Source organism: Rhizophagus irregularis, chromosome 13, assembly GCF_026210795.1.
Source record: "Rhizophagus irregularis chromosome 13, complete sequence".
NCBI lineage: Eukaryota > Fungi > Glomeromycota > Glomeromycetes > Glomerales > Glomeraceae > Rhizophagus > Rhizophagus irregularis.
Window position 1 is genome coordinate 1,974,833 of NC_089441.1, and position 26,355 is coordinate 2,001,187.

The window sequence follows — 26,355 nt, forward strand, 5'->3', positions numbered from 1 at the left end:
CCGCAGTACATTTAGTGAGACTTTTATTGCCAAAATGAGCAACATCATCACTCTATTTCGTAGACGATCCACAATTAAATCACGTCATTTCCACGTCCCTTATATTTTAAGCTCTTTATCAGAATAAAAAGAGAAATTAAAGTGATTTTTTCCAAACTTTCAAACTTCTTCTTTTATTTTTTTTCAAAAATACTTTTTATAAAAATAATTTTTTTTTTATAACACGAACGAAAAATAAAAATAATAATAATAAGGAAAAATGTTATTAGGAGGATTTTCATTAGAATTATTGGTAGACGGAAAGTTACTTAAAGAGTATAACGAGTCTGTTGATAAAAGAACTGTACATATTTATTCAATATTAATATTTTTCAAATTTAAATTTATAATTTTTTTTTTTATTTATTTTTTATAATATTTTTGAATATTATTAGACTACGACAGGTGTTTCGTATGTACTCGACCAAAAAACTGGTGAAAAGGTTGAAAGGTGAAGTATTATATATTGTTTGTTTATTCGAGAGATTATTTATTATATCATTACCAAAGTCGTTAATCTTAATTACTGTAAACTATATAGTGATCAAACGTATTATGCAGCGGTAGATCAATTAGATAAAAATTATGAAATATTATTTGGAGCTAAAAAAGAATTATTTACTATGGGAGAACAATCTTCCGCCATATCTTTTCGAACAAAAATTTATGTTGATGGTCAATTGGATCGTTCTTTAAGATTAATTAATAAAGCTGTTAAAATTAAGAAAGATGGATTCATTGGTGAAAAAAGAAAGAAAACTGCTTTAATGTTTGATCTTTCTAAATGGATGGAAAATGATGACGAAAGTATTGAAAAAGGTGAAACTCAAAATAATGATAGTGCAAACAACTTTTTGAGTAAAAGAAATGATACGAAGGAAGATATTAAGAATGATAATGACGATGACTTGAGTAATGAGAAGAAGCCAGACCAGAGTAAATTTGGGTATGGTGCCGTATCAGTTTACTTCTTCAACGCCAAAGATTTTGATAAAAATGAAACAGCGACTGGAAATCCTATACCGTTGGCTGCGTTACATTTACATTATCGTCCAACACAATGGCTCCTAGCAAGAGATATTCTTGCCAAGGAAGAGCCAAATGAGATCTTTGATGAGGCTCAAATAATAAAAGAAGTTGATGATACGGTCCAGAAAACCGTTCAACAAGTCAAGCTTCATCCTGCTCATCCTGGAAAAAATAAAGACATGAACCAAGAACCTGATGATGATGATTGCGATATTTCGGAATGGACAGGAAAGTTAGACCTGAGTGATGCACAAGAAGTTGTTGAAGAGAGCCAAGGAACGAAGAAAAAATCTCGTGGTAAAAAGGAAAAGAAAAATGTTGAGAAGGTAAAGAATGAAATGGAAGAACCTGCTGATAATGATAGCGATAAAGGAAAGTCAATTCCGAATGATACACAAGAAGTTATTGAAGAGAACCAAGGAGCGAAGAAAAAATCTCGTGGTAGAAAAGAGAAAAAGAATGTTGAGAAGGTAAAGAATGAAATGGAAGAATCTGCTGATAATAATAGCGATAAAGAAAAGGATGACGTACAAGAAGTTGATGAAGAGAACCAAGGAACGAAGAAAAAATCTCGTGGTAAAAAAGAGAAAAGGAATGTTGAGAAGGTAAAGAATGAAATGGAAGAATCTGCTGATAATGATTGCGATAAAGGAAAGGAAGATGTACAAGAAGTTGATGAAGAGAACCAAGGGACGAAGAAAAAATCTCGTGGTAAAAAAGAGAAAAAGAATGTTGAGAAAGTAGAAAAATCTGTTGATAATGATTGCGATATTTCGGAATTGACAGAAAAGTTAACTCTGGACGACGCACAACAAACTGTTGAAGAGAAGAAAAAATCTCGTGATAAAAAGAAAAAGAATGTTGAGAATGTACCTGTAAACCGTTATAATTTGAGGCCGAGAAAATAAGACAGTTTGTAAAAATGACTCGTGGTATGTAGCTTTAGTATACAATGTCGTTACAATATTATCTGTGCACACGTGACATAAATTTAAATTGAGGCGTAGTTGGCGTAGTTAATGCGCAATTTTAAATAATAAAAAAAAGAAAAAGTCAAAAATTTTATTTTTTATTTTTTACTTGTACAGAAATAAATAAATAAAGTTCAGTTATAATATAAAATGTCTAAAAATTACGCTTCTTTTTAATTTGAAAAACTTCATATTCACTACAACTGAATTTTTTGGGGATTTTGATATCTGGATAAGAAACAGGCTTAGATTTCCATTCAGCCTTATTTTTCATAGCTAAATCATTACCACCTTCATAATTACCAAAACTAGCACCCCATTCTTTATAGCAACGTACAGAACATTCATTGGGTTTTACACGGCCAATGTTAGGAGTTTCAAGTTCATCAAAAGAAAATATGAAACCATCGGGAGAAGTTTTACTTCTACCATTAGAATCCCAGTCTAGAGGATTATAACCTCCAACAATTCGTTTAGAATTTCTTATTTTAATAACAATAAGAGTTGGACCTTTGTTATCACATAATCTATGAAAAGTTTGTGGATCCATACCATCACGACTACCACGTAATAATAAATTAAAATCATAAGGAATTATTTTAGCATTCTTATATTCAAATCCATCAATCCAACTTGAAAATGATAATACATGTTGAGTGGTTATTATTTTGGAATCAATCTTTGGTAAAGTAGCACGACGAATTGGACCGTTAACTTGAGCAGTTAAATTTGGAACGGACGCCATAGAAGATCTTGTTCCTGGTAACATATGAGCTCTGAGAGCTTCTTGTTTAATTTCTTTTGGTATCAAATCTTCATAAGGTAAAACTTTATTAAAAAAATCTTCACCCGAAATATCATGAAATTGAATTAAAGGTATAAATTTTTCCATTGTATTTTTCATCAAATCTATATCATCCCTTGACCATTTATTAACATCATTATCTAAAGATGGATTTTTTGCAAATCCCCATACAAGTATATCATCCCATATAGATATTTCACGTATGAATAAATCTTCTCTTTTTAATAATTGTATTAATACATCTTCTGAAAGGGATTTGAATTTATCCGTACCTAATAATATATGAGGTTCCGCACATAATGTTTTTAAACAAAATTCTCGTAAATCAGCAAATATATCATGAGTAAATATTATATCGATCATATCTATAGGATGCTTTTGAAAGAAATATCTTTGATGTTTTTTCAAAAAATCTCCCACGTGATCCTTTAATTTATGTAATTCCAATTCATTTGATGCCATATATAAATTCAAAACTTCAACACCATCTTCTTCATCAAGAATCACAGTTCCTCCGTAAAAGTAACTATTTTATGAGAGGAAGAATGAAACGAGAAAATAAAAAAAAAATTAAAATTTAAAATTTAAAATCGAAAAAAAAATAAATATTAATATCAATATTATTCAAATTATTACATACCATAAAATATTACTAAAAGATCTTGGAGAAATATCAGGTCTTTTTATAATATATTTTCCATCGATTTTTTCAATTGAATTAATAGAAAATGCGTCACGAAAATATTGTGATCGACAACCGAGTATAAGTGAATGTGCATATAATTCTTTATAATCCGAATTTTTTCCTGCTTGTATCAATACATCTTGATTACCTCCAGTTTCCAATAATAATTTTAAATCATATATTATATCTGGCCAAAATTTTTTTTCCATTTTTTTTTTAATATGAAAGAGATGAAAGAGATGAAAAAGTTTTAAGAAAAAAAAAAAAAATTTTTTTTTGCAAATAACGAAAAAAAAGCAGCTTTTTTTATAAATGTTTCTAAATTTACTTTGTATCCCATTACCATGAAAAAATTAGAAATGTAGTGTGTAACTAAACAAAGGGATTTCTAATTGTATTATGTAATAACTTTTTTTTTTTCCTTTATAAAAAATCATTGAAAAATAATCAATTATAATATTACCACGAAAGCAAAGGTATTATGTAATAACTTTTAAATCAAAATATTAAAAAGTAGTACATATATCTGTACATCTGTATTTTCTGCATGTTTGTATGTCCGCATGTCCAGTCTATGAAGAGATACTTACTTCAAGAGGAAAAACTGAACTTTTAAAATCTTTTAAAATCAAGTACAAATTAATAAAGTTTATGGTGATTATTTATCTGTACATATCCGTACATCTGTATTTTCTGCATGTTTGTATGTCCGCATGTCCAGCCTACGGAGATATACTTCAAGAGGAAATACTGAACTTTTAAAATTTTTTAAAATCAAAATTTTATTATGGGAATTATTTATCTGTACATATCTGTACATCTGTATTTTCTGCATGTCTGTATGTCCGCATGTCCAGCCTACGAAGATATACTTCAAGAGGAAATAACTGAACTTTTAAAATTTTTTTAAAATCAAAATTTTAAAAAAGTACAAATTAATAAAGTTTAGGGGGATTATTTATCTGTACATATCTGTATTTTCTGCATATCCGTATGTCCGTATGCTAAGTCTACGAAGATATACTTCAAGAGGAAATGTACCATACCTGGTATCATTCATGCAAATTTGCTTTCGGTCATGAAATTATTTTATTGAACCAAAAATAGCTTTTTATCGTTCTTAAAATATAATTTCTTTCTTTGTATTCGAAATTGTTTAAAAATTAAAATGTCACAACGTGGAAAATAAAATTCCTTTAGTTAATTGGCTTCCACATTAAATTATTACAATAGATATTTTTTAATTTAATGCCCGTCTATGCAGGAAAATTCTGCAGGAATTATGATGTAATATTTTGCAATCTGATTAATTTAGGTTGATACGTCGATACGCCATGCATGATATTCGCTGAATAAAGATGTTTATCAGTTACTTGTTTACTAAAAAAAAAAATTTACCTTTGGTTAACATTACCGGTTAGTGAGTTGACGTGTATTTTCTGGAATTCAAACATTTTTTAGTTTGCGAAATTAAAGTGAGAAAACATAAAAATGTAACGAATTTATTTTCTAATTTCCTATATTTACAATAATAATAGTCCGGTTAGCAATTTGGTGCAGCTTCTTCCAATGTGTTCTAACGTTAGTGGTGAGTTAAATTGAGGTCTTAGCTCTACAGTTACGCCATCTGAAATATGATGATGAATACTTAATGGATTGCTTCTGTCATTACTTCATCTATATGCTGGTAGCGTTTAAATTTTTTGGAATACACGCCATACAGTATATTGTGAACAATGAAAATGTAATTATAATTAGAGTATGTTAAAATGAAATATTTCATTACAACAATTTAATATTAAGAATTAATTTATTATATATTCGTTAAAATATTTCTCGATAAAAATTGAATAAAAGACAAATTCATCCAAGTTTATAGCGTTATGTACAGTACAATGATTTATTACAAGACGAACAAATTTTTTTGTAAATTATCAGAAATTCTAGAAATTCTCTAATAATGATTAATAAAGGAAATTCGTATAAAGAAAAACCTAAAGTATAACTTATAAATCTTCTTTTACACGTAGTTTTAATATTCTCTTGTAAATCATATTCAAATTCACAATTAAAAGGAAGATATCTACCTCCTAAATGTGTGTATATACAATATATATACAATATATATATATATATTATAAAGATATCAAATACCAAATTTCTGTTTTTTTTACAAATATAAATAAATAAATCTAAATATAACAATTAGGAAATACATTACAAGTCTCATACCATGTAATAAAAATATTTTTTCTTGTGAAGTTTCTTTTTTAAAAAAATACAGATAAAGAACGGATTTTAATTTCATTATTCTACTAAAAGAGAAAATAAAACAATAAAAGATCTTGTGTGACGATATGTCGTCGTCTGTGTAAATGGAAAGCCATTTGTCGCAGTTTGTCGCACAAAAAATTATTAACATATCGATTATTGATAATAAGAAATAATAAGAATAGTAGCTCTTAAAATGTTTCATTTTGAGAAAAATCAACAGCTTAAATTATTTAATTAATCCAACTATTGTAAGGATAGACATTTTGAAAAACAAAAAATGACGTAATTATTCTAGCTAAAGCAAAAAAAAAAAGAAACTCGACATCAATATCAATTAATATCAATGATTTTCACGGCTGCGCCGTGAAAATCACGATATTTATGCGACACGTGAAATAACTCTTTTATCTCATGGAGAATAACGTGATAAGTATAAAAAGTATAAATAAACTTTAAAAACACGTGAGCATGAAAAATATCATCAGAAAAATTACAGACATGAATATATGGCGACTAATTAGTAAACATGAGATAAGTAATACTAGTTATGTAATAGTTATTTCACGGGGAGTCATGATTTTCACGGCTGCGCCGTGAAAATCATGATATTTATGCGACACGTGAATAACTCTTTTATTTCATGGAGACTAACGTCCATTGATGGCATTGATGGGAGAGAATAAGAGAGGTATAAATAAACTATAAAAATACGTGAGCATGAAAATATCATCAGAAAAATTACAGGCATGAATATATCATCAAAAAAATCACTGGCGACCAATCAGTAAACATGGGATAAAAAATAATTCCGACACCAAGATCCAAATCCCGGTTGAAACAAAATTCCAATAGCGATAAATCCTGACAGTTAAAAATCTTGACAGTCAAAAATCCAGTAGTTTTTTTTTAAAAAAAAATCAAAAAAAAAAAATTTCCAACTAAGCATTAAGCGTATAATTTTAAATGCTGTAGCGCAGTAACCGGTCTCCTTTCACGAAAAATCACGTGATATTTTCATCACCGGCGTTACACACCTCCACTTTCAGTCTTTCACTAAATATTCTGGGAACTGTGCGCCACACTATTTCGTGACATTTTTTGATAGTACGCATGGTCATATCCGCCGATTTGCGGAATTTGCCGATCATCAATTATGTGGCGCAGTACCGATTAAAATCGATCAAAACCCGTTCCTACGTAAGAAAAAATTTTAAAAATATATAAAAAAAAACCTTTAAGACCTCTCCCAAAATATTTACCTCTTTAACCCGAAACCAGTAGAAGGAGTTTCTAGAAAAAAAGGGAAAAAAATATTATAAAGTTAGTTTATTAAAAAAAGAAAGAAAAACTTTACAAAAATACAGAATATTTAATGATTTAACGAAAAAAAATTAACTGAAAAATAATTAATAATAAATATCAAATAGATTATAATTAAACAACTAATCAATACATAATTTAATTTCGCTAAATCATTGTTATTAATATTTAGAGTTATATCTTTATTGAAAGATTTTTTTGAATAATTTTGCTTTCTAAATAAATTTTTTTTATAAACTATAAAAAATAAAATAAAATAACAGTTCCAAGTTGTGTCTAATGTAAAATAATTACTAATATACTTGCAAAAATTCTCAACTTACTTGATGTAAAAACTGGTTGAAAAGTTGATGGGGGAGTTGATGGGGAGTTTAATAGGGAGTTTACGAAAGAAAAAAATTTTTTTAACGCAACTTTTTGTTGAAGTAATTTCTTGATATCTGTCATATGATCATGTAGTACAAGTGTGATCATTTTTGCAAAACTTAATTTACCTAATTTTTATTAAATTATTGTCAAATTCCTTAATTTAGACGAATTTTGTTAATTCCGCAGATCGACGGATATGTACGCAGGGGATGTCCTAGTCTTAATTAACTATTTGATTAATGTAATTTTTTGTTAATATTAATGCAAATTATTTGTATGGTTTAACTAATGCTACTATATTAATTAATGAAAAAATTTTTTTTTTTTTTAATTGAAAGGAATATGTACAGTAAATTACTAGATTATTGATCTCTAAAATTAGATAAAAATTAACTAATCTCAAATTCGAATCAGGATTTCGTATTTATCGGGATTTTTGATGCCGGGGTTATGGACTGTCGATATTATGGTTGTCAGGATTTTTGGGAGATCCCATTTTAAGACATATCAACATTACAAATTATATTTAACATTGAAAATGTTTATTGCAAAAAAATATTGTTGATTTCTCATATTCAAGAATATAATATAATGGCGTTCTGGTAAAATTTTAAATGTATTTATTATTTTCATTTTCGTTATTTTTGTTATTTTATTATTTTTTATATTTGTTTATAGTTGAGGACTAATAACGGAGGAACTAGAGAAAACATCAACGAGTTGAGTATTTGACCTTTTTCTTGTTAACATTTTCAATTAGGTTAGAGATTTGGGATTATCCTGACATTACTGACATTACGGAATTTCAATATTTTCAATATTGTAATTATATATATTTAAGGTAATTTTTCACAAATTTTTATAATTTTTCCCGCAAGAATAAAATGCGTACCTAATTTAATCACGTGATATACAGATTTCCCTAGCGACACCATAAAACGCATATATTTATTATAGTAATACGGGGACTGATGTAATAGTGATTATAAAGAGGTTATTTTATATATAATAAAGACTAATACATGTATATGATGTTAATTTATTACAAGACAAACAAATTTTTTTGTAAATAATGAGAATTTTCCTTAATGAAGTAAGTTATTTCAGAAACCAAATAATTTAAAAGAATGATTAATAAAGAAACCAGTGGAGAAGTATATATAAAAAAACCTAAAGTACAACTTATAAATTTTGCTTTACATACAATTTTAATATTCTCTGGCAAATCATAATCATAATTACAATTAAAAGGTATTTTACCAAGATTTAAATCTGGAACTCTATATCTTAACCCAACTATCAAATGTGTATATGTATATGTATTAGTTATTAATATACGTATAGTAAGGGAAATAGTTTAAAAATTATTATTATACTTACATAATAAACTAATAATAACATTAGATGTAACAGGAGTTCTATTATTTATAACTAATTTTTAATAAGATTAAATAGATATGACAAAAAATCAATTTTATTTATACTCACATAGAGATAAAAAAGACATAAATATTTTCTTCATTGACATTATATGGATAAATTAATACTAAAAAATTAATGTAATTTTAATTAATATCTAAATCTAATAATAAAGTATATGTCCAACTTACTGTAACTTAGTGATGAAAGAATCCACAAAAAATAGCTATGGCCAATTATTAAATTAATTTAGTTGACACATTTAAATTAAAGTATTATGTAAAGTGTAAAATAATAATATATGAAAATACTTACAAAGAGCTTGTATATATCGTAAGAAACATACATATCTTTATGTCATGGTCATTATAATCTCCAATTTTACGTAAAGTTATCAAATACCAAATTTCTTTATTTTACAAATAAAATATATTTAATATAAAATAAATTATTAAGAAAGATAATTTACAAGTCTCATACCTGCACAAATACATGCAATTAAATAAAGAACATAAAAAATTTTAATAATAATAATATAAGCTTTCATGGTTTAATCAACAAATACTAAGTAATTTTTTTTCTTTTAAAAAAAAAAAACTTTGAGGTATGAAAACATCATGCCATTCTTAACATGGTATATACTATATTTGAGGAGCGAGTTTAGAATCAGGTTGGTAAAATTGGTGTCTCACGCCTAAACTTTAATTTCACATGATAAACGGCGACTTTACCTTATCATTTTGCCAAAAAAGGAAATAAAATAATAAGATTTCGGTGTAACAAAATTTTCGTCATTTTATGATATACGGACCAAAATGTTAATTTTATACGCAAGTACAACATGCAGAAGGGATAGAGATGTCATACTTTAATATGTAAATGTTTAGTATAATATGCGATACTAGCAACTAATTATGTAATACATTTCAAATTTACTATCAGCATCAAAATTTTGATACGATTACGAAAATCGAATTTTCTATATTGACTAATCTTTTAAGGTGGATATTCTTAGGTTTATTTGCTGCTTATTTAACATATGATTAATGATCCCGACGTAGAATTAACATTATGTCAAAAATTTTATAATAATTAATTATAAGACGAACAAATTTCTTTGTAAACTATTGGAAATTCTCTTAGTTACGTTTGAAATCAAAAAATATAAAGGAATTAATAAAGAAAATGCGTATAACGAAAAACCCAAAGTGTAACTTATAAATCTTCTTCTGCACGCAATTTTAATATTTTCTGATACATTATAGCTAAAATTGCAATTAAAAGGAACTTCTTCACGAATAAAATTTGGAATAAAATATCTTAGTCCTAAATAAATGTACATATATACAGTAGATTAGTCATTGCATGTATTTAATAATATATACTAATAATAAATAATTTGAACTTACCAAAAAAATTGAATATAAAACTAGCCAAAATACTAATACTGTCATGTATAATTAATTTTTTAATAAATTAAATTGATATGACAAAGAATGCAAACAATTTTATTTATACTTACAGAGTATATATGAATAAATTATAGAGGGTATCATCACCATCACTGTCATATTTGGTATATAGTACTAAAAGATAAATAGAATTTTAATTATATAGAAACTAATAATGAAAGTATCAATATTCAACAAGTTTATAACTTACCAAATATTATTAGGAAAATATTTCCAATAAAATAACTATGATTAAATATAAATAATACATTTAAATTAAAAAATCGTAAAATGTAAATAATAATAATACACGAAATTACTTACAGAATGTCTGAATATATAATAATACCTCCAATTTTATGTAAAGATACCAAATACCAAATTTCTATATATATATATTTTTTTTTTCATAAATATAAATAAATCTAAATTTGATAATTAAGAAAAAACGGTACAAATCTCATACCTGTGCCAATACATGCAATGAAGTAAAGAACAAAAATAATTTTAATAATAATAATAGAAACTTTCATGGTTAAAGTCTGATTATAATACAAAATCTTGCTCTTCTTTATATAATATTTTTTCTTGTGAATTTTCGATTTTTTTTAAATAAAGAACGATTTTATTTTTATTATTACTATGGAAATAAAACAATTGGTGTCATGTCGTCATTTGTATAACATGAGATTTCTTTGTATGTGTCTATGTGACGCACAACGCCTTAACATCATTTTCTAATATGGTAAGGTATACAAGGCAACTAAAAACAGTATATTAAAACATTAAAGCTAATATTTATCATCTATTGATTTCCCATATTCAAGAATGTAATAAAATGGCAACCTGATAAAATTTTAAATTTTTATTTATTTTTTATATTTTTTATTTTGTAGTGACAGAAGGACTAGGGAAAACATAGAGGAGAAACTTGCTTAGGTTAACTTACGTGCCTGGCTTTTCCTTATTATTTGTAAATAGAACAAACACATTTAAATTAAAGTACTACTATGTAAAATGTTATATGAAATTACTTACAAAGAGCCTGTATATATTGTAAGATCAACACGCCATGGTCATTATAAATTTTACGTAAAGTTACCACATACCTGTACCAATACATACAATCAAATAAAGAATATAAATATTTTATGGTTTACTTAATAACTGGATTTGATACAAATTTTAATCTTATAAAAAAATTCTGGAAAAAATTCCGATAAATGATCATTTTTCTGAAAAATTTTTTATAGGGTAATAAATATTATGTACTTTTCTTTTTTTCTTTAAAACAAATTTCCCGCAGTAAGGTATTGTATTTAGGCTAGTAAATAGATTAAAATTGGTATCATGTGTCAATACCATTCTGTTCTTCATTGTCATCTTTTATTATTTTACAAAAAAAGAAGATAAAATAATAAGATCCTAGTGTAACAAAGTTTCGTCATTTATGTATTAAAGTGTACAAATAAAAAGATCATAAATAAATATATTTTATTATTATTGATAATATAGAATAATTAAACTAGAGCGCCGAAACTTTTCGGAACCATTCTGCATATTAATAATTGCTTAAATTCTATTGGTCAATTTGGTCCTGTGATGTAGTGTTTGGATCCGAAGCGGTTTTATCCGGTTTTTATCCGGTATCCGTTTCGGTTAATTCAGGATAGAACTATCAGAATTACCAATTTTTTGATTCATAATATATTAAATATTCTGGTCGAAATTATAGTCTATTCAGAACTGAGATTTACAATCTTTTTTCGGCAATAATCTCATTTAAAATATTTAAGATTTTATCCGGATCAAAACACTACTGTGATGTCAGGCCCCGTGTAACGTCATGTGAAAGATGTGACACAAATATGACCAAGAATTTTGGCTATATTTCAGCATATATCAAATCCCGAATATATTTCGATATATGTAGGTTTCGACATCCAAGTTTAAGATGTAAATATTTCAATTTATTACTGAGATTTCTCACGTATCAAATTTACATACGATTACGAAAGGTTTGAAACAGAAATTGGATATAACAAATCGTATTAAATTAATCTTTTAAGATATATTTCTAATAAATATTTAAATTTAGGTTTTATTGGATGCTTATTAAAAATATGATTAATATTTACATAAAATTGAAAAACAAGATTTTATTTATAACCTTGAATAGCATTATTATGCTAAACCTTCCATAATAATTAATTACAAGACGAACATATTTTTTTGTAAACTATCAGAAATTCTCTTAATTACTTCAAATAATTTTGGAAACAAATAATTTAAAAAAATGATTAATAAAGCAAATGCATATAATGAAAAATCTAATATATAACTTATAAATCTTCTTTTGCACGCAATTTTAATATTTTTTGACGCATTATATTTAAAATCGCAATTAAAAGGAATTATTTCCCGAGTAAGTATTGGAATTAAGTATCTTAGTCCTAAATGTGTGTATATACAATATACAGGTTAACCATTGCATGTACTTAATAATACCCATTAATAAAAAATTTTTTGGAATAAAAACAAGAAAAATGATCTTTAATTGGAGTTTTTCCTAGAAAATTTTTTATAGGGTATTTAATAATACTTTAACTCTCTTATTAACTTACCTGAAATATTAAATATACCACTAAACAAACTACTATACATAATTAATTTTTTAATAAAATATGATGACAAGGAAAGCAACAATTTTATTTACAGTATACTTACGAAGTATAAATGGTTAACTTTTTAAGAGTATCATCATATGTGCGATATACTAGTACCAAAAAGTATAGATTTTCATTATATAAAAACTACTAAGTAATGAAGTATCAATAGGATTATAACTTACTGAGTATTATTATGAAAATATTTCCAGTAAAGTAACTATAATTAATCATATTTATAATTAACGCATTCATGTTACAAGAAAACGTAAAGCGTAAAAAATAATATTTACATAGCGTCCGAAGTTATAATTAGGAATTTGAGTGGATCTTCAAAAACATTAAATAAAGGTACTATATGCCAAATTTCTATGTATATATATATATATATTATATATTAGTAATATTACAAATATAAAATGAATAAACCTAAATTTAACGATTAGGAAAAAACATTACAAGTCTCATACCTGTACCAATACATGCAATATAGTAAAGAACAAAAAAAATTTTCGTAATAGTAGAATTTTTCATGGTTAAAATATAATTATGATACAAATTTCGCTCTTCTTTATATAATATTTTTTATTATGAATTTTTTTTTTTTATAAAAAATACAGATAAAGAACGATTTATTCTACTAAAAGAGGAAATAAAACAATAAATGCCTTGGTGTTATGATATGTCGTCGTCTGTGTAATAAAAGGAAAACCTTGTGTGTCGCACAAAAATATTATGATTATTGATAATAACTGAAGAACAATAAATAGCTCTTAAAATTGTTTTTGTTTCGTTGCGAGAAAAATCAGCAATTTAAAATATTTAATTAATCCAATACAAGCTTCTAAAAAAAAAAGAATGTCCGGAAAATGTTCGGAAAATTCCGTAAGTTGAGACATTATGCCCTATGGGGGATCCGGACATTTTCGACGACAATTTCCGAACATTTTTGTTTTAGCTGAAGAAAAATGATAAAGAAACTCAAATTTGGTAATATATATATATATAATTCCATAAAAGGGTTATAGGGTTATATATAAAATAATATTTAAATAAAAAAATCTCAACATATATTTAAAAATATATCAATATTACAAATTATATATACAGTAATTTCTAATCGTTTAAAATTGAAACTGTTTATTGTAAAAAAAATATTGAATTGAATAATTTACGAGAACTTGAAGTTAACCGAATATTATCATCTATTGATTTTTCATATAATAGAATGGCCGATGGCGCCCTGGTGAAATTTTTAATTTGTTGACATGAATCTATGAATTTTGAATTTTCTTCACCATTGTAGTAAGTTGAAAATCGGCAACTTACTTCTATGGTTCTATGATGGTAATTGTACCTTACCTTACCGATAGGAATTCTATAATATTTTTTTAAAAGTTTTTGATTTTTACTTTATTATTTGTGTTTTTTATGTTGTCTCTTATTTTTTTGTTTCATTTTCGTCATTTTTTTTTATCTTTACTTCGTTGTCTTTTTTATTTATTTTTTTTGGTACAGTAGAAGAACTTTCCCGGAAAATGGTTAACTTACGCGCTCGAAACAATATTAAGAACACCCTTTTTTATGTAGTTTCTTCCATCTTGTCCTTGAAATTTCTTTAGAAATGAATTGGGTATTTTACTAAAGTATACTTTAACCGACTATATTCAGCATATAACGAGTTATCAAATCATTTTAAAGACAGATTATAATACGTGGTGTGATAACCGGGTAAAATTTTTGGTGAATTAGTTTCACAAATTAAATAACAGAAATGCTATCACGTGATACATGATACATTCGCTCAAATATATAATTTTTACATTGTTATCTGTTATGCATTTTATATATAAACACGCACTTGTAACAGATTAGTATTAAATAATATTAATTTTTTGGGCAGATAGTATTTCAGTTGACGATTACAAAAGTATATGTTATTTCATATGCCAATAAAGAAATGTTTGTGACAATGCGTTTTAAATATGTACGAATGAGATATTCATCAAATTAATATTTACTATTAGTAAATATTTCCGATAATTATTTAGACTTCTCTATGTATCTCTTTTATTTCATTTTTCGGATAATAAATCATATTTTAATGGGTTATTTCGTAGCAATATTCTTTCTATAAGCCCAACCTATTTTATATATCAAATAGTGCGTGCAATCAAGGATGTATTATAACATTACATTAATTCAAAATTTTTGATTGCAATATATATGTTACCTTAACGCATCAATATTACACATTAGAATTTTACATTTTGCTCATTCATAAAAAGTTTTAGAAAATTAAAGAATTGAATGACTAGCGAAAAAAAATTCTTTTTAACGAAAAATCAGCGAAATCATGTAGATCAATTTTTTACCGGCCAAAATTATAATTCCAGTCCTGAAAAAATCATGCGTACAGTTAATAGTAAATTTTTTTGGTCGTCACCTTACATCAATATTTACTTTTATCAATCAGATAAATTTCTTAAATCTAACCAAGATTCAGACGATTTGCTTAATTTATTACCTATAAAAAATTTTATCCGTAATTTCTGTAAAAACTCCGTGAATATGATACATTTAACGGAAATAACATGGAATAAAAAAAAAAAATTGAATAAATTTTTTATAGATATTTAATAATAACAAATTTTTATTATGATAAATAATTTAATAACATTTACAAATACGTTATTGTTTATAAATAAGCTACATAAAATATTCAACTATATATAGTATAAATTATTCTCCTAAAAGTTCTTTTAATCCTTCTTGAGCTATAGCATTTCCTAAATTTGCTGCCATTTGATAGTATTCAAATGCCTTTTGCATATCAACATTAACTCCAATTCCATGTTGATAACATTTTCCTAACAACATTATTCCACCTGTATACCCTCTTTCAGCTGTTTTTTTAGATAATTCAAAAGCTTTAGAATTATCATTAATTTCTGTATAAATATACATCACAGCAAGGTTATACATAGCTTTAATATTTCCTAAATCTGCTGCCCTTTGAAATAAATCAAATGCCATTTGATTATTAATCCTAGTTAAAACTCCAAAACTATAACAATGTCCTAACCAATTTAATCCATTAGAATATCCTTTTTCTGCTAATTTTCTAGATATTCTAACTGCAATATTATAATTACTATTACAACCTTCTCCATAATAGTACGAGTGATAAAGATGAAATAAAGCCATATCATTTCCTAATATTGCTGCTTTTTTGTTTAATTCAAATGCCTTCTGCTTATTAATATCAGTCCCAATTCCATGATAATTAAAATATCCAAGTAAACAAATAAATTCTGAATTATCTTGATTGTTTAAAAGCCAATGGTAGGCTTCTTTTGGATTAATTTTATAATGAACAAAATAATCAAAAACATACTTTTTTAATACATCATTCTCATTCCCTTCATTCATTTTCTCAAAGTAAATATCAAACAATCCATCAATTAAAGAACTTAAATCATCAAATATATCTTGGGTTGTAGGATCTATTTCCTTTATATCAATATTATTAAAATGTTGGATGTTATGAGAACACATTTCATATTCTGTTTCATAATAATTCGTCCTTGCAATAATTTCTTTTAATCTATCGACCACATGAATAATTGTTGGTCTATGGTTTGGTCCGTTATTCAAACATTCTAATCATAATATAGAATGAAAATTTAATTTTTGTATGATAACTGACAATACGATAAACTATAATATTAAAAATTATTCTTACCAATATACAGATTAGAATATTCGACAGGGGTATCTAAAAACATTGGTTCTTTATAACCTTGCTTAATTAAATTATCGTCACATAATTTGTCTTTAGTAAGTGATGGTTGACCGCTTGACAACTCCCATAAAAGAATCACTCCAATACTGTATGTATCATTCCTTTCATTTGGTGAGTACTTATTTGGATCAAAATAAGGCATATAATCGAACGATTCCAATTGCCTCTTAGATTCTCTTTTGGTTCTGCTTAATAATCCAAAGTTGGCTAATTTGATAGTGTTCTGATGAATAAAAATATTGTCAGGGTACTAAAAAAAGAAGAATTTTTAATTAAGGTTTATTTATCTTAAAAATTTAACGAAATAAATAAATTACCAAATTATAATGCGGAATTCCTTTATTGTGAAGTAATAACACAGCGCATGCCAATTGGTATGCCAATTCGTATTTGTCTTTCCAGGTAAGATTATTAAGGGTTTCTTTCAAATAATTTCGAAGGGAACCACCGTTAGCGTATTCCATTATCAATAAATATTCCCTCATTTGATCATTTTGATTTGCTGAAATCGTAAAGGAAATAATAATTAATTTATTGTATTAATATATTTTTTAAAAAAAAAAATCTATGGATTTGAATAATGTATACCTTTATCGGTAATTCCGAATAGTTTAATCATATTTGTATGAAAATTAACTTCATTATGAAATTTAAGCTAAATTATAAATAAAATATAGATAAGTTTAATTATTATTTGATGTTATTATGATGATGTATCACAGTTATTAACTTTGTATGTAATTACCTCATTAATAATCTCTTCTTTATTTGCACTGGCATTGTTAAGGTTAAAGGACTTTAATATAACATATTGCTCTGAATAATTCCAATTGGCGAGATAGGTGTTTTCGTTAATTTTTTCAATATTGTAAAAATTTTTGTATTCGTAATATTTTATATTGTTCTCGTAGATAACTTCCTTAATCAAATCATAACCTCTGGTGCTTTGCATTTTGTTTTTATTGGAAATAAAAAAAATACTGTAATAAAAAGAATACTGTAACGTAAAGAAAAATACTGTAATGAAAAAAATACCGTAACGTTAAAAAAAATAGTTGTTAAATCCTGTATATATATATGTAAAAATCCAAATTCGAGCTAACTCAATTTGCGTACATTGGAACGATAGCTATTAAATCCATATATGTATATACATATATATATATGTCAGTTGCTCCAAATTGTTTGCACTGCAAACAATATAAAAATCCAAATTCGAGCTAACTCAATTTGTGCACATTGGAACGAAGAGTAAAAAAAATAGCTATTAAATCCATATATGTATATACATATACATATATGTCAGTTGCGCCAAGTTGTTTGTACTGCAAGCATGTAAAAATCTAACTCAATTTGTGCACATTGGAACAAAAAGGTGCATCACACTCAGGTGCCGACTAAAGGTTATATGTCACAAGTGTATATGTTATGGGCGGCCAATGGGCAGCTCACTCGGACATCTGATGTCCCAGAATTTGAACATATGATGTTCTTATTAATCATACACGGTGTCTTATTATTAGATCTATCTCCAATAAGCTACAATTCAGACCAAATTTAATGCTGGCTCACCAGAACTAGGACATCTGATATATATTATTAGGTTTCGATTCTGAAATCTGGAATTTGATATCCCTGTTAGCATGAGATTCTGAAATCCGAATATACAAAATTTGGCATATTTAAACTTTTGTCTATTTTGAAAGAAACCGAAAAAATTGAAAATTATAAATAATTGAATTATTTATTAGCTTGTAATAATATTTATTTAAATAAAAAATTTATTTTATAAATTTAGGTTTATATCAAAAAAATTTTTATAATTTATATTAGAATAAATAATTATAAAAAAAAGATAAAAAAAAATTATTTAAAAATATATTTTGTATTATGTGTACGATCATGTGATACTAAAATTGAATTTTTTGAAATAAAAACTTAGTAATTGTTAATAATTGATAGAAATAGAATTTTGCAATTACAATACATTTTATTTTAAATATAAAAAGCTAAATCTAATTTGTAGAGCATTCTTGTGACCAGTGTTACATTTGGCCCAAGTTGTTGCTTATTTAATAATTTGTGTCCTGGAATCCTAATTAATAAGGACATTATATGTCCAAATTCTGGTGGGCCGGCATTACATTATTTGGCCCAAATTTTAGCTATAGGCAACCTAATAAGTAATAATCCTATTAATAAGGACATCAGATGTCCGAGTGCTTATTTTCACATAAATTTTTTCAATATTGGGCAGTGTTGTAAAGTTCGGCCCAAGTTATGTAGCCTATGGGAAACAGCAGGACATTGGATGTCCGAGTGAGCTGCCCATGGGCCGCCCATATAAGGTTATAACATATACACTTGTGATAAATAATAAGGATATAAGCTTTAATGATCAACCTGAGTGGGTGAAAAATAGCTACTGATTAAATTATATGTATATATATATATGTATATATGTCAGTTGTGCCAAGTTGTTTGTATTGCAAGCATGTAAATATCTAACTCAATTTGTGCACATTGGAACAAATAATAAAAAAAAATAGCTATTAAATCCATATATGTATATATATAAATACAAATCAGTTGCGCCAAGTTGTTTGTACTGCAAAGCATGTAAAAATCTAACTTAATTTGTGCACATTGAAGCGAAGAGTAAAAAAAAAGAGCTATTTAATCCATATATGTATATATACATATATATATATGTCAGTTGCGCCAAGTTGTTTATACTAAAATCTAACTCAATTTGTGCACATTGGAACAAAGAGTAAAAAAAAAAATAGCTATTAAATCCATATATGTATATATATTTATATATACGTCAGTAGCGCCAAGTTGTTTGTACCGCAAGCATGTAAAAATCTAACTCAATTTGTGCACATTGGAACGAAGAGTAAAAAAAATAGCTATTAAATCTATATATGTATATGTATGTATATATATATCAGTTGCGCCAAGTTGTTTGTACTGCAAAAATGTAAAAATCTAACTCAATTTGTGCACATTGGACCTGAAAAGTAAAAAAAAGGAGTTATTAAAGCTATATATGTAAATATATATATATATATGTCAGTTCTTTGAACGCATATCAAATGTTGGATCACGTGGTGAAGTGCACGCGTCACGGCCGTCACGTCACTGAAATTTGTGCTGCGTCGATAAACAAAAAAAAAAATATATACGCTAAAAATGGATGTTACAATACAAAATTTTATCTCTCCGGACCCGTATAAAAATCCCGGAATTAAAAATCCGATAGAAACAAAAATATTTTTTTTTATCATTTTTTATTATTATTATTATGGCTCATGAATTTATCTATTCCGAAATTCATAGAGCGGAGAAATTAGCAGAAAATACTCAAAATAACAAAGAAAAACAATATGAATCTATTAAACAAACAATACTTGCCGATCAAACTTTTACGAGCGATGAAAGATCACATGCAATAAAATTAATAAATAAAAAAATCGATAAATATAAAGTTCGAGAAAATAAAGGAACAAGAAGAACTTGTGAAATTTGTCAAGGAAAATGTCTAGCCACATTATATTGTGAATATTGCGTTCGAAATTATTTAATAGCACAATTCTCAAACTGGACATCTGAAAATGATAATATCGATAATTTAATACGTGAATGCCAAATGGAAACACTTAAACCAGATAATATAATAGAATGGATCCCATACAATAATTTACGAAGTATTAATTATTTAACTGATTGTTCTAAAATTTATAAAGCAATTTGGATTGATGGATATTATGATGAATGGGATTCTAAAGAAAATCAATTAAAAAGAATCGGATATAGCCCGGACGTGGTACTTAAGAAATTAGAAAATGTTGAAAAAGCCAATAAAAATTGGATTGATGAGGTATATATATATTTTTTTAAAAAAATAAAATTATATTTTTCTTATATATAAAATAATTTAATAATAAAAATGAATTTGTGTTTCTTTTAGGCAAAATCCTACTTAAATATATGTAGTAAATATGGAGAGATATTAACATGTTATGGTTTAACAAAAGATCCATCAGATGGAAATTATATGCTCGTAATGAATAAATCGCACATGAATTTAAGAGAATATTTAAAACGGAAGCATAACGAGATTACGTGGAGAGAGAGGATTCATATAACTGATGATCTTACGTTTGCTCTCTCCAAAATTCATAAGAATGGAGTAATCCACAAAAATTTACATTCTGGAAATGTATTGTTCAATCAAAGAAACAAACAATTTTATATCACTGATCTTGGATTTCGCGGACCAGCTGATAGGCCATCAAATAGTATATATGGAAATCTTCCTTATATAGCACCCGAAATTATCTCCGGTAAAGAAATTACTTTTGCATCTGATATTTATAGTATTGGTATTCTTATGTGGGAAATTTCATTTGGAAAACCACCTTTCATTTATCAGGAAGACGAACTTTTCCTTGCCATGAATATAATTAATGGGATAAGACCAAAAATTGAATCGGGAATCCCTTTAGAATACAAAAAATTAATGATGCAATGTTGGGATGCTGATCCAAAAAGGCGGCCTAATATTGGAGTACTTAATAATAAAATCTTTGAAATGAGAAAACATTGTCAAAATATATCGAACGATTCAAATAGTAATAATAGTAAGAATGAAGGCATGATTAAGAAATTTATTAAAAAACTTAAAGTTTTTCAACCAAAAACAAATGATATATTAGAAATTAGCGAGATAAGCAATTTGAATGAAACTGATTATAAATTATTTACAAGTAAAGTTTATGCATTTGAGGATTTTCCTGAACCAAGAAATGGAACGGAAGGTATGTATTGAATGTATTATTAAGTTATATATAAAACTTGATTTCTATAATTATATTAAATATTCAAATTATTATATCGTTTAAATAAAATAGAGGAACAAGAAGGTATGCTATTTAATTGAATCTTAGTATTTTTTTTTTTTTACTTGAAGAAAATGATTGATATTTTTTTTCAATATATTAATTTAAAGAATTTCATAATCAATCTTATAATTTCAGCAATTCTAATAATAGTAAGTATTAATTAAAATTTTTTATAATTATACAATTGGAATTTTTATAATTAATTGATTATTTTTAGTCGATGATAATATTGTAAAAATGATGCAATCAAGTAGTATCTTTAAAGGTAATAGTGTTGTTAATTAAAATGATTTTGTTGTTCGATAATAAATTAATTGTTTTAATTAATTTAGGTTCATCTAAGGTACCACAAATATATTCAAATGAAGGTAAGTCAACCAGGATTATGCGTTTGTTATTTTCAATATCCTCCTTATTTATGGCGTTTTTATTTTAGATATTCAAGTGGACTATAAAAGAGAAACAATACAACAAACAAAAAACGTAGATATTAAAGGTATGAAAATGATTATATAGTATTTATAATATTTGTGGTTAATATTCTAATCGAATTTTTATATTCATAGACGAACATGAGTTATATAGTAATCCAAATCTTCATTCTGAGGACCAAGATGAATTAGAAATCCCTTGGATAATATGAAGTCTGTATTAGTGATCTTATCGTTTTTGGTTGTTATTTTGGAATTATTTAAAGTAGCGATAAATTTTGCAAAATTAGTTGTATTGTTCCAATATAAAATCCCTGTAAATAAAGGTAATTTGCCGATATTCGATATAACGATATAAAAAACTCTATATAAAAAGTAAAATTTTACTTCCCACGCACTAATATCAGTATAATTTTATTTTCAAAGATTATCATATGAATTACGACATTAATAAATTTATAGTCATTTATTAATTATCTAATTTCTTTTTGGGTAACGATAAATATTGGAGTCGAAAGGTGGGTCTCGTATGGGATGTGTAACTAGTTGAATATGTATACGTAGTTAGTTATGTATTCATCACCATTGTAAATATGTATCTGTTTCAGCAGTATACCTGCCTTTTTGAAATAAAATAAAATAAATAAATAAATATTGGGGTGGTTTAATGGATTTGGTAACACATTTATTTTAACAAAAAAAAAACAAAAGAACCAATTATCTCTAAAACTCATCCGTGATAGTTAATATTGTGATTTGACAAATTAATTTTAATTATTTTAATATCAAACTTTTGCGCTGACCTATGTTAGCCCTGTTCAAAATCGTTCGGTCGTATTTTTTGGTCGGTTATGGTTTAATTTGATTGGCCGGATCTGCTTGCATTTGTTTGCGCGACCGATCTTTTAGTCCAATATTTATTTAGGTTTTTTGGATCGAACTTTTTCTACCAATAAGATTGCCTGACTAATCAAAAAATGCAACCGAACGATTTTGAACAGGGCTGTTATTACATTATCGCACGGCCATATAGGATCCTGTAGAAATTCGACGATCTGTAAAATACCACGAATTTTGATGATAAAATATTAATATTTAACGAGAAATTCCTTTTTATGTGGTTATATACGAGTTAGATCAATAAACATAATTGACTTGCGATTGGCTCATATAACTTTATAGAAGCTTCAATAGATAAGCTTATTATATAAATTTTAATAGGTAATGAAAATGAAGTCGTGTCAATAACTCAATATTAAAAGAAGATATTCGATAATTTGTAAAATTATGTTTTAACATTAATGGCGAATAAAGGATATTTAGATTTAAAGAAATTTTCAACTTGTTGATCAATGAAGATTTTATTATTATTATAAAAATTTCATATTAAACTTGGACTCAATAATTTAAACTTAAAAGTGATTGATTATTAATAAGAATACCTATCCAGAATGAAAATATTATACATGATGTTATTACACCTAAAAAAAACAGATAATATTTTGATTGTAAATCCGTCTGTCCTGCTCCTTTATCCATCTGTCTAGCCGATTAATCTTTTTGTATATTTTATTTTCTTCTCCCTTCTGTCCTCTTCTGCCTTTTCTAACTTCCTCAAAATAGTCTCCAACATGTTCTCAACAGCATTCTCTCTATATTGCGAACTACTTGCGTGAAGTAGTTCTGGAGTGGGTGTATCCATTCTCTATCTCCACACGAACCCCTATAACAAGCAAAATAAAAATAAGTAAACATCATTACCATGAGGATGCATTAACCTGAGGCCGGTCTCGAGTTACTACAAACCATACACCCTATTCACCACAACTATAAAGGCTTTCGAGTAATAAGGCGACATGTAATCTATAGGGCCACGATTCGCTTCCAGTTCTCTGCCGCCTTATTACCTAGTGGCAGCGTAACTTCAGGTATATATGGCCATCAATCTACTTAAGAGATATAATATAACTCACCTACTAGTACGAGAAACACATAATTTCGTTGATTTTAATTTATTATAAACGTAACTTTCGAACTGAGAACCCTTTTCTACTGAAGAGGTCATTGTTAATAAGTGAAAATGAATATAAAAAAGTGTAAAGTTTAAACATATTAATACACAAAAACGCGACACAAAAAATAGACTTACTTTTATTCTGAGTTTGAAAGTAGAAGCGCAGTTTAGCCTCATGAGTATTATATATGTAGCTTTGGCTATTAATTCGAAATTATTTTTTTATTAATGTTATCAAAATATCATATTAAATGTACCTGATACTTAATCGTTCTGAACATTTCTTTACAACCAAATTCATTTTGCAACAAACAAATTGGAATATTTTTTTTTTAAAAAAAAAATTTAATTCCATGTATTCATTTTCACTGCAATAAGCACAATAGAGGGTTTAAATAAAGCACAAAAATATGAATGCATTATGAATGCATTATATCATTATCAATTACCGGTATCAAGTAACAAATTACTGTAAATGAAATACATACTAACGATAGCGAGATTAAGCATAAAGGGAAAATTATAACCGAAATGTTTAATTAAACATTTAGCTTTGCATTTTACAGTAAATTGCAAAATATCGCAACATTGCATAACTCAATAACTACAATCACCGTGCTCTCCGAATCTGATAATGTAAGTTTTTACCTAATTATTCCGCGATGACCGAACGTCCTGTATATTATAAAATTTGTTGTAAAGATGGTAATCGGTCCTAAAAGACCGTGGTCCTAAAGACGGACCGGTCCATCTTGGTGTAGGACTGCGGTCTTTCAGTCCTGTATCACATACAATATGACCGTCGGTCTTTTACAGCTGATTTCATAATGTACAGGACACTTGGCAATTTTTACGCCGAGAGTTGCCGGTTGTCGCCTGTCGGCAAATTGAAAAAATAACGAAACACATGATTTAGCTAATATCACGTTACACCCTTTTTTGGATTCCAAGTGTAATTGATTGGCTGATTGGCTACCGACAACTTGACAACTCTCGGCAAAAATTTGCCATTTTCCAAGTGTCCCGTACATTATGAAATCAGCTGTAAGACGATCGGTCTTTTTTCTTTTTTTTTTGCAAATAAAAATTTTAAAATCATAAGACCGTCACCAACTGCGCCACCAACTGCGCCAGGTCCAGTCCTACAAGTTCTGGGACCGTAAGACCGATAACCATCCTTAGTTTGTTGTAGTATCATCTTGGTGGTGATTTAATTCCATGTCATATTTTCTATACTTTATAGGATATAAATTTGTGATAAGATAAAAACTTTCGGAATTATTCAAAACTCAATAAATTCACGTAAAACGAATGACAAGTAATTGCATTTATAGCAGCATGTATTTTACTCTGAAAAAAATATATAAGTCATATGCTGTACGTTGCGCTGTTATTAAACATTCAAATATAACCCTTTGTTAATTAATTTTGATAATATATAACGAATATATTGATTCATTTACACTAATAAATAAAAAGTTAAATCTCTGATAATACTCTTCTTACATTATCATTATCACTTCTTAATTTCTTACTTTCACTTCTTCACTTGACCAGCAAGTCTCTTCATAATAAAACAAAAATAAACATAATATAATATGAGGGTTTAACACCGTTTGTTCAGTTCCAATGCATCTATAGTCAACTCATAGTCATACTACAATTTAATCTCGTTATTCAGTAGTCGGCCCTCAAGTAGGGCCGATTAGGCTTTCGTTATGAGAAAGTTTGTTAATGCTATAACTGATATCGAATCATTTGGTATAGCGAAAATTTTGGTATAATGCAGTAAAATAGAGGAAAATCAAAACATTTGTAGAACATGGCAAAGGAAACTTCGAAACATAAATCATCCATCTTTTGATAAATAAATTAAAAGTGGTAAAATTGCTTATTTGAGAAAAATTCAAATTCCATAAAACAAACATCAAACTGCCCTTTATATTAAAATTTATCTTGCAAAAATAAAAGAAATTCGTTATAAAAGGGGTCACTTGCACCTGTGAATTTATAACCCTGTAAAAAATCTGATCCGTGTTTTATCTTTCGATGTTTTTTCCATGAATGTATCATTTTCATGGAATTTATGGCCTTAAATCATGGTCGCTAACACGGATATCCATGAATGTATCATTTTCACGGAATTTTTACGGAAGACACGGAGTAATAA

General features: G+C 26.8%; 5 protein-coding genes across 5 annotated transcripts; 2 read left to right on the forward strand and 3 right to left on the reverse strand.

Annotated features, from left to right (window-relative positions):
• Positions 1-259: 259 nt before the first annotated feature.
• Positions 260-2,129, forward strand: OCT59_005013 (uncharacterized protein; the record flags this gene model as incomplete). Its single annotated transcript, XM_025324477.2, has 3 exons — positions 260-343; positions 435-490; positions 581-2,129. 3 exons carry the CDS (start codon positions 260-262, stop codon positions 1,974-1,976), a joined length of 1,536 nt encoding a protein of 511 aa, XP_025185841.1. The 3' UTR covers positions 1,977-2,129.
• Positions 2,130-2,193: 64 nt separating this feature from the next.
• OCT59_005014 (uncharacterized protein) lies at positions 2,194-2,808 on the reverse strand (the record flags this gene model as incomplete). The annotated part of the gene is made up of 1 exon (XM_025324478.2): positions 2,194-2,808. One exon carries the CDS (start codon positions 2,806-2,808, stop codon positions 2,194-2,196), a length of 615 nt encoding a protein of 204 aa, XP_025185842.2.
• A 5,689-nt stretch (positions 2,809-8,497) lies between these two features.
• On the reverse strand, positions 8,498-9,458 carry OCT59_005015 (uncharacterized protein; the record flags this gene model as incomplete). The annotated part of the gene is made up of 6 exons (XM_066138101.1): positions 8,498-8,788; positions 8,873-8,910; positions 8,981-9,038; positions 9,103-9,137; positions 9,227-9,320; positions 9,392-9,458. The coding sequence occupies 6 exons, from the start codon at positions 9,456-9,458 to the stop codon at positions 8,535-8,537; spliced, it is 546 nt and encodes a 181-aa protein (XP_065997283.1). The 3' UTR covers positions 8,498-8,534.
• Positions 9,459-15,650: 6,192 nt separating this feature from the next.
• On the reverse strand, positions 15,651-17,785 carry OCT59_005016 (uncharacterized protein; the record flags this gene model as incomplete). The annotated part of the gene is made up of 5 exons (XM_025330053.2): positions 15,651-16,690; positions 16,774-17,083; positions 17,151-17,335; positions 17,422-17,488; positions 17,579-17,785. 5 exons carry the CDS (start codon positions 17,783-17,785, stop codon positions 15,771-15,773), a joined length of 1,689 nt encoding a protein of 562 aa, XP_025185844.1. The 3' UTR covers positions 15,651-15,770.
• Positions 17,786-21,430: 3,645 nt separating this feature from the next.
• OCT59_005017 (uncharacterized protein) lies at positions 21,431-22,383 on the forward strand (the record flags this gene model as incomplete). The annotated part of the gene is made up of 7 exons (XM_066138102.1): positions 21,431-21,656; positions 21,750-21,761; positions 21,848-21,889; positions 21,958-22,005; positions 22,073-22,108; positions 22,177-22,236; positions 22,307-22,383. 7 exons carry the CDS (start codon positions 21,431-21,433, stop codon positions 22,381-22,383), a joined length of 501 nt encoding a protein of 166 aa, XP_065997284.1.
• Between the last annotated feature and the right edge of the window lie 3,972 nt (positions 22,384-26,355).